At 33.3% G+C, this 8,881-nt stretch overlaps 1 protein-coding gene across 1 annotated transcript; it reads right to left on the bottom strand.

The window, feature by feature from the left end:
• Nucleotides 1-280: 280 nt before the first annotated feature.
• LOC134278751 (trissin receptor-like) lies at nt 281-3,103 on the bottom strand. The gene is made up of 2 exons (XM_062761038.1): nt 2,948-3,103; nt 281-1,480 (listed from the first exon to the last, which is right to left on the bottom strand). The coding sequence occupies exons 1-2, from the start codon at nt 3,098-3,100 to the stop codon at nt 449-451; spliced, it is 1,185 nt and encodes a 394-aa protein (XP_062617022.1). The 5' UTR covers nt 3,101-3,103; the 3' UTR covers nt 281-448.
• Nucleotides 3,104-8,881: the final 5,778 nt, after the last annotated feature.

Here is an 8,881-nt window from a genome sequence, read left to right as displayed (position 1 = left end):
TATCAGAGAGTATATTTGTTCTATATGAGTTCACAATTACTTGGTACGGAGTCTAAATCAAGATCAGCTGATTTTCCTTACATGTAAGCTTGGTTACTGATAAAGAAGAGAGACAAAATAATGCAATGAAGTACAAAACGAAAAGGGTTTATTTTTTTTTATATGAAACAAATACAATGCAAAATTTGTTACTGAAGTGCATCAACAAAACAAACTTAAAACTTTAAAAAATATGCAAAATTGTAAAGAAATCCAAAGTATTGAATTTAAATTACCAGATATATGAATATAATGAATATAGAACAAGATATATACATGTATGATAATAATACAAAAGTTATAATAAACAGTCTATTTTCCATTGTTAAATTGTGAATTTAAAAATGAAGTCCACATTATCAAGATATGTATTATTTATTTATTTATTTGTCACCATTCTTATTATTTGTCAGTTAATCCCAAAAAGCTTCGTTTCCTGAAAAAGAAGCGAACGTTTTCTGCGTCTCAGAAATCTGAGAGGACTCAACTCGGAGAAACTTTTTCTAAAATTTGCTGAGAATAAGGCATATAAAATTGGATTAAAAGCACTGTTTGAATATAGAATTAAAAACGAAATTGGGGAGAATATTCCCGCATTGAGGACTGATCGTATTCCCCACCATTTTAGCAGAAGGCGTATATGATGTGGAAGAACACACAGAGCAAACAGAACGACAACAGCGACTAGAAGCCTGATGACCTTACGGCGGCTGCGCACTGCTTTGATGCTGCGTAACCGCAAAGGATCGGGTGTGGCCGTCTTAGCTGTATTCGTTGATTCATTTCTCGAGATAAAAGATGTAACTCTTAAAAAGTGATTTCGTGGACTATACTGGACATTCTCGGGTTGAAAGTTATCTCGCCTCTTTATAGAAAAGCCTCGGCCGCTTTTAAGGGACATGGGCTCGTTTTGGACCAATTGACAGTCAGTGTTTTGTAGACTCCTCATTTTCAGCAGCTGAGATCCCAAACCCGAGCTCTGGGAGCTGCTAGTAGTAAACCCGTACTCATCTGGTGGCTTGCTTAGAGTCTTAGACGAAGTGAATCTGTAAATGGAGCTCGTTCTCCACAAAATCTTGCCAATGCAGTAATAAATGATCATCATTATTAATAGAGGTATGGTGTACCATGCAATGAAATTGGCCGTTGTGTAAATCTTCATATTTATCAGTTTGTTTCTGTAGAAACAATATTCCACTACTTTTCCATCAATATCACTGGTTGAAATCGTGTCTAATATAAGGAGATATGGCGTGCTGTAGATGGCCGCAACAAGCCAGATTACCACTTGAGTCAGGATAAGCCTTCTTGATGTAAAACACCCTCGAGCTTTCAGGGGAAACCTAATGGCAATGTATCTTTCAATAGCAATTGCCGTCAGAATCAGAATGGACACAGTATAACTCAAATTCCACATAAAGTAGTAAATCTTGCACATAGCCTGTGTAAAAAGAATTAAAAAAAATGTCATGGCCTCATAATTATTGTTCTCTACAGGGAACAAAACATTCGGGTTTGAACTTTTGTAAGTCTTTCATAAAAATATCTTTTAAGGTATGTCACTCGTGAAATTGGTTAAATCAACGATTTTTTTAAAGTATATTTTAGATAAGTACTCATATGGTATGACTCAAAATCGCTGAGAAAATAGGGGGTCAGTGTGCATCTTACTGATCTACGGTACAATTGCACTTAAATTCTAACTCTTTGGTTATTTACTTTAGCCTTTAACATATTTCATCAGATGTAACCATGGCAATAAATATAATTTCATTTTACGTAAAATAGTTTGAATAATATTTATCATTGAACAAAACTTGCAAATTAATGCGCGTAAATTATTGTGTGACCTTTTTGCACTAAAAAGTAACATATTTTGGATATTAAAAAACTAAATAGGCAATAAAACATTTTCTTAAATCAAGCTTTTTACATTTTTAGTGCTGTTCAGTCACAAGTATCGAGTACTTTACAATAATGAAAGAAAAAGTTGGGGTCAGTGATGTTTATTTTGAAATATTGGTCAAAATATGTGATTTTCAGGCGAAAAATTATGTAAATTTTATCTTGACTTATTAGACATATCTTCATTTTTTGGCAACATTTGTTAAAGGAAGATGTAAAACTGGTTCTAAAAATATATAATAGGACCTATATTAAATATTCCTAGCAATATTATAACGAAAAATATTCTCCGAGTAAAAGTATGTTAGGCTAAAGTTCCATGATATCAAATTTAATAGATGTGCTGATTTGCAGAATTATCTGCTAAATATCCTTTCACCACAAGAATAGTCCCTCATAAATCTTGCCTCTTTGTAGTTTTAATGAATAGTTTTGACGTAAGAGGTTCTGCGTGAACTTTTCTTAAAAGCTGACGAGTGACAAACCTTAAACAATCATAATGTTCAAATATGATATAAAATAGAAATATGCATTCAAATCAGTTCTTGTTATTAAAAGACTGAAGTTTAAATTTAAGTCCATCCTATTTTAAAAGGGTCGAAATGAAGTTAGTTATTCTGGGACCATATTTAAACAGGAAGTAAAGCAATCTTTAAAACATTCCCCCAAAGTATGATCAAAATTTCTCGATTCAAAATATTTTTTAAAAATAAATTTTAAAAAATACTTTTCAGTTCCTCTAAAATATTTACAATCCCTCAAACTCAAAATTCAGCATTGCTGTTGAAAAATATATCTTTAAAAAATATTGTCCCTACCTTCCTAACCAATTTCCTTATCCTTGGTCGTGATTGTCAAGCAAATAAAAGAATGAGATAAGCTAAGAATATTTTACACTGGGAAATACTGAGAGAGGACTTCATGTCCTTTTTTGCCTTTTATTTTCGTGCCGCTGCAGCTGACCATGTTAAACATTAAAGAAGACAATGCTACCGAGACTTACTCTTCCCAAGATCCAGGGCTGAGACAGGAATGTGGAAAGGTTCGGCAAGACACAGAAAACACCCACGCTGAAGTCTGCGATGGCCAAGTTAGCCAGAAAAAAGTTGGTCAGACTCCGTAACCGAGCGGTTCGCACGATCGCTGTTAGCACCATTAGGTTACCTGGAAGTGTGGAATAATACAAATTATTTTTATCTTTGCAACACTTAAACTGATTGATTGATTAATGGTATGTTGTTTAACGTCCCTCTCGAGAATTTTTCACTCATATGGAGACGCCAACACTTGCCGGTGGAGAGCTACAAATTTTGTCCTATACTCTGCACTCAGGGCCATTGAGCAGTGAGGGATCTTTTTCGTGCCAGCACCTACTGCGACATGGGGCCTCGGTTTACACGGTCTCATCCGAAGGACCGGTCTCCACGTCCCACAGTGTGATTCGAACCCGCGACGTAAGGATTGACTCCTTGCTTCGCGACTTTAGAGCAGACGCTCTAACCACTGCGCCACGCGGGCGACCACTCTAATTAACAATCGACAATCAGTCAGTGCTCTTGCAGTGATGATGAAGTTAGAACATCTGCTTTACCAAATTAGCAAGAAGTTTGAATGCGAGGTAGAATGAATGTACATTCATTTTATTATTATTCAAAAGCAATTCGTTAGACTCATTAAATTCATGTCTCCTTAATAAATTAAATAATAATCTTTATTTGAAAAAAAAATCACACATTATTTATACTATTCGAACAACATTAAAAGAAAATTAGGAAAAAAATGAATGTCTGTCATTTTGAATCGCCATTTTAACCTTTTTAACGTCATTTTATGAAGGCCAGCATATTTTTTTCAGATATAGCATACTTGAAATACGTTTAAGACTATGCTGGACTAAGTAATGATTAATCAATTAATAATTATTTGCCGTAAGACGTATTTTTTCTATAAAATCTGACTATAAGCCTCTGTAATATTGGGTACCCTTAAATATTATAGAAAGAATGGCAGTGTCCAGGATACGTGAAAATATTTGTCGGATCAAAAATAAGATAGGAGGTCACAATGGCACTATGTACAAACAAGAATTTTGTTAAGTGAATAAAGACTCATTAAATTTCATTCCGTGGTGTAAGAGGAGGTGCGGATAAGAGATGGGTATCCAAAAGTGTAACAGACGGACGGACATCCCGATCACCTTACACCCTCCACTTTTCAAGCGGCCTAATTACCTAGTTATGACCTAATTACGACTGATTCATAATTTGAAGAAAAATTAATTCTGTCTACCAGTTAGAATGGGAGGATAAGCAACTGCTTTTTTCATCTCTATCTAACAATTAACATATTGGTATCCTCTTAGTTTTATTTTTGACATGAAAATGTATTTCTGGAACATTCCAGTATTTATGAAAACTGTATACGTATGTAGCTCAGTGGCTAACTGAGCATCAAATCACGTACGACAATAGGAAACACATGAATTGATATAAGGCCTATATCAAATTGTTAGAAATTAATTTGGATCACGTTACTGTACCCAATTTGTCTAACAGTGAAACACTTCCTACACAAATGATATCACATGTAATAGCAGCTTACTTTGTCTAGTCTGTCAATGACGAAACAACGATTTCCCCCCAGCGCCAGGTTTTATTCATCAGTTGGCCATACATGTATCAACTCTTTATGAACATCATGTAGATGACAAAAAGTAAGGTCACAATTTTAAACTCTGAGTACTGCTGGGCCACGATCACTTAAAGTAGCAAAAGAATAAGAAAAGATACAAGGCTAAATGCCAGACACAAATACACAAAGTTATCCTTGTTGATCGTTCTTCATTTCTCCAGACTTGTAGACCATTATACAAACAGACGCAACGTAGTTTTGAACTTTATCCCTGAATTAAATTTTACTTTTTGATCTGATATACTTATTTCGAGTCTCATTAAGCAAATCATGGACTTTGCCATTAAACCATATGGGAAGCGGGGGTATTATTTAGATACATAGAAAAGAGTCCTAGCTGCCACTCCCTACCCTCCATTAAGAGAAGGCATAATAAAATTGAACAAGAACGTTAAATTGAGGAGGAAATTTGAAAACAAGGGCTTCATACTGAAAGAGAGAAATAAAAATTACTAGTTTTCATCTATAGAAGCTATGTCTCCAATTAAATTAAAATTCTTCCATAAGTTTAGAGAAAAGGCTAAAATGTTCAAAGGTCTTGGAATAACTGGGATAAGAAACTGTATATACCATTTTGGTTAATGCACAATATCTCAAGGAAACTGTATATATACGCCCATCCGTTTGTGGACTAAGGTAGTCTTTATCTAATAAAGTACATTTTGTTCGAGTTAACGAATTGCCCGCGGAGAGAGGAGCGTTTAAATTAACTCATATCCCAGTTTACAATCAGTCAGACTGAAATTTCATACATACTTTGTATCAGATAGACTTGCTACCGCGGACCAAAAAGTAGTTACTGAATGATAAGGCCTATAAAAGTAGTTACTGAATGATAAGGCCTATGAAAGTAGTTACTGAATGATAAGGCCTATAAAATTAGTTACTGAATGATAAGGCCTATAAAAGTAGTTACTGAATGATAAGGCCTATAAAAGCAGTTACTGAATGATAAGGCCTGTAAAAGCAGTTACTGAATGATAAGGCCTATAAAAGCAGTTACTGAATGATAAGGCCTATAAAAGTAGTTACTGAATGATAAGGCCTATAAAAGTAGTTACTGAATGATAAGGCCTATAAAAGTAGTTACTGAATGATAAGGCCTGTAAAAGTAGTTACTGAATGATAAGGCCTATGAAAGTAGTTACTGAATGATTAGGCCTATAAAAGGAAAATCACCGTTTGGTCTTAATTGTCTGTTCCCTGCATTTTACTTTGAAGTACACCATAATATGATGCCTCTGTCCTCTACAAAAATTTGAATTTTTCAATTAAAATTTGTATATGACGAATTTTAATTGAAAAATTCAAATTTTTATATGACACCTCCAATTTCCTCAATTTAATTACGCCAGAAAGGTACTTTAATACCTTTTAGTTTTCTTAACAGGTTGTGGCTAGATTATTTTCGATATATACCACGGTAAGATGTATGGAGATAATTTGCATGAACCTTTATCACGTGCATATGCATGGGTTATTGTCTTCCAGTTGATTCGATACACAAAAGCATGTTATTCAGAGGAAATATACTTTTCTTAATAAAAGCAAGCTTTTATCAAACAAGTTAATGAAACAGTATCAACACTCTCGTTTAAAACTATTTACCAATATTCACAAGTTTAATGACCTTGTCAGCAATTATCTGCGTCATCTGGGAGTTCCCCAGAGTACGCGGGTCTATTTTTATAACAGTAGCAGACTTAAACAAAATATGGCTTCAAATTATCGAGTAATGACGAGCGATCTAAAACAACATATACTTCTTTTAGACAATGAGGGTAGGAAAAGTTGAAATAGCACAATTAACTGGATACGATTGATCTACCATATCAAAGCTTTTGAAACGATATGCGAGATATACGGAATAGTATCGAAAATGACCAACGAAGCGGGTTACTGTACCTAAAAAGATGAGAGTTTAGTCAGAGATGATTGCTAAAAAGGTGAGTTCTTCTATATGGTAGACAGAATTTAGGAGATTTAAATGAAGAAACTAATTGTTCTATACTTCGTTCAGTTTCTAAACGGTCATTCCAGAGAAAATTACATCAGCTAAATTACACATGACATAAAGTAGCGAAAACCCTGTCAACAGAAAAAGACATCTGATTAGTGTAAAGATCATCAACATTGGACTGTCGATGATCAGTGGAAAAATATAGTGTTTTCCGAAGAAACTTAAGTTGTTCTTGAGCTAGCCTGAACAACATTTGTACGTCTGGAGGAAAGCAGAGGAAAGGTGGAAGTCAGAGTGCTTAGGACTGCGTTCAATGCATAAGGGCGGCGCCCGTATCACCGCCTCATTTGGGGGCTGTATTTCCTACTCTGGTGTCGGTACCCTAACCCCACTGATGGTAATTTAAAAACAGAGAAGTATATAACTACATGTATTTTGGCTGATCATTTATGGCAAATTAAAAATTCTTCATGGATGAACGAGCTAAAAATTATGATAATGGAATTTATTTAACATTCCATGTTTAGACTGGCCATGGCAATCTCCAGATATTAATGTTATAGAAAATGTCTGGAGAATGGTAATAAAAATTAGACTGGGGTGAGAGCAACATCAAATTAAGTTCAAACAAGAAATTTTTTTTTTTTTTAATTCTTTATTTATTTTACACAATCTGTTTTATAAATCAAAATACACATTTTATCATAGTACAGATTGGTTTTTCAGAGAGAGAGAGAGAGAGAGAGAGAGATGAAAGAGAGAGATAGAGGGGGGAGAGAGAGGGAGAGAGAGAGATGGCATGTTAATTCTTTTACATAAATAAACAAAAAAAACTTTTTCATTTCATAAAAACAATTGATTCCACTGATTCCAGTCGGTGTCAAAAATCTCTCTGTCACCATTTTTATATGCTAAATATTTTTGAGTTTCATAAAAAAAATTAATATGTGAAGTCGCAAGTCTGACATCTAATTTTTTTCCTAAGCATCTCATTGTATATATATAATATTTTATCCATAGGAACAGCAAGTTATGAATGTCTTTGTTTTTTACTAGAAATCCCAAAATAAAATTTTGCTTTGTAAATGAAAGTTGCAACCCTATCTTTTGCTCACAATATGTTTCAAAACTGTTGAGGAAGGTTTGTACATTGTCACACTCCCATAAAATATGTATTATTGTTTCTTCTTCCATATTGCAGAAAGAACATAAGTTATTATCTCTTTTCCTTATTTTACATAGATATGATTTTGTACCTAGTATTTTATTTAGAATTCTGTATTGAAACCATTGCAGTTTACTATTTTTTGTAATCTTAAATGGAAGTTTAAAAATCCTTTTCCATTCACTTTCCCCTAAATTAAAAATATCATTCCATCTTGTTTTCCCAGTGGGTTCAATATCATTTACATTGATTAATTCATAAAACTGTTTCGCTTTTTTACACATTGAAAGAAAATGAGTGCTGGACAAAATTAATGGGTTAGGTAATTTTGCAATTATATCATTAGTGTCTGTTGCTTTCATCCATGCCTTTACAGCATGTATTATACCTGCAAAATCTAAGAAATTAAGCCTTAAATTTGGATATATGCCACAAAATTCCTCAAACTATAACAGGAACCATTTTCATCTATAAGATCATTAATAAATCTAATATTCAAGTCATACATATTTTTATTATAAATAACTTTCCCACCAATGACAATTTTAGGATTATAAAAAATTGGTATGTCTCCTGCAACCTTGGATAAACTATAGTTTTTATTATTTAATTCAATCCAAGCCTCAAAGACATCTTTCCAAAACTTGTTTTTAAGATTCTTCATGATATTTTTAATATATTCAATGCCGCATGTTAATATTTTTATCAAATCTAGATTAGGTAAAAAATTTTGTAAACCTTTATCTGACAGTATAAGCTGTCTCATCCAAAATAATTTAAGTGATGCAGTGAAAGCTCTAATATTTATCATTTTTTGTCCACCTTCTTCATATTTTTTCACTAAGACATCTTTCTTTACTCTGTGTTGAGGACCATTCCATACAAATGAGAAGAATAATTTTTCCAGTTCCTTCAAAAGGTTTTCTGGTGGATTTGGAATAGCCATTAGTATGTGGTTTAATAGTGGTAAAACAAGAGTTTTAAGAACAGTTATCTTTCCAATAGGTGTCAAATATCTTTTACTCCACTGACTAATTACAGCTTTTATTTGTCTTAATTTTGGTTCATAATTGAGTCTTTCAATTTCATTCAAATCAACATCATAATGAATTCCAAGTAAG

Source organism: Saccostrea cucullata, unplaced genomic scaffold (genome assembly GCF_032062105.1).
Source record: "Saccostrea cucullata isolate Sc308-1 unplaced genomic scaffold, CSIRO_AGI_Scuc_v1 ctg909, whole genome shotgun sequence".
Lineage (NCBI taxonomy): Eukaryota > Metazoa > Mollusca > Bivalvia > Ostreida > Ostreidae > Saccostrea > Saccostrea cuccullata.
The sequence above is the reverse complement of the archived record's forward strand: the minus strand, read 5'-3'. Positions and strand labels throughout refer to the sequence as shown.

Bases quoted from the DNA above. Each gene is read 5' to 3' on its own strand.
- LOC134278751 (XM_062761038.1), bottom strand. From the start codon at position 3,100: ATGGTGCTAACAGCGATCGTGCGAACCGCTCGGTTACGGAGTCTGACC. The intron at 1,481-2,947 runs GTAAGTCTCGGT...CTTTTTACACAG, and splicing joins AGCCCTGGATCTTGGGAAGA to GCTATGTGCAAGATTTACTA.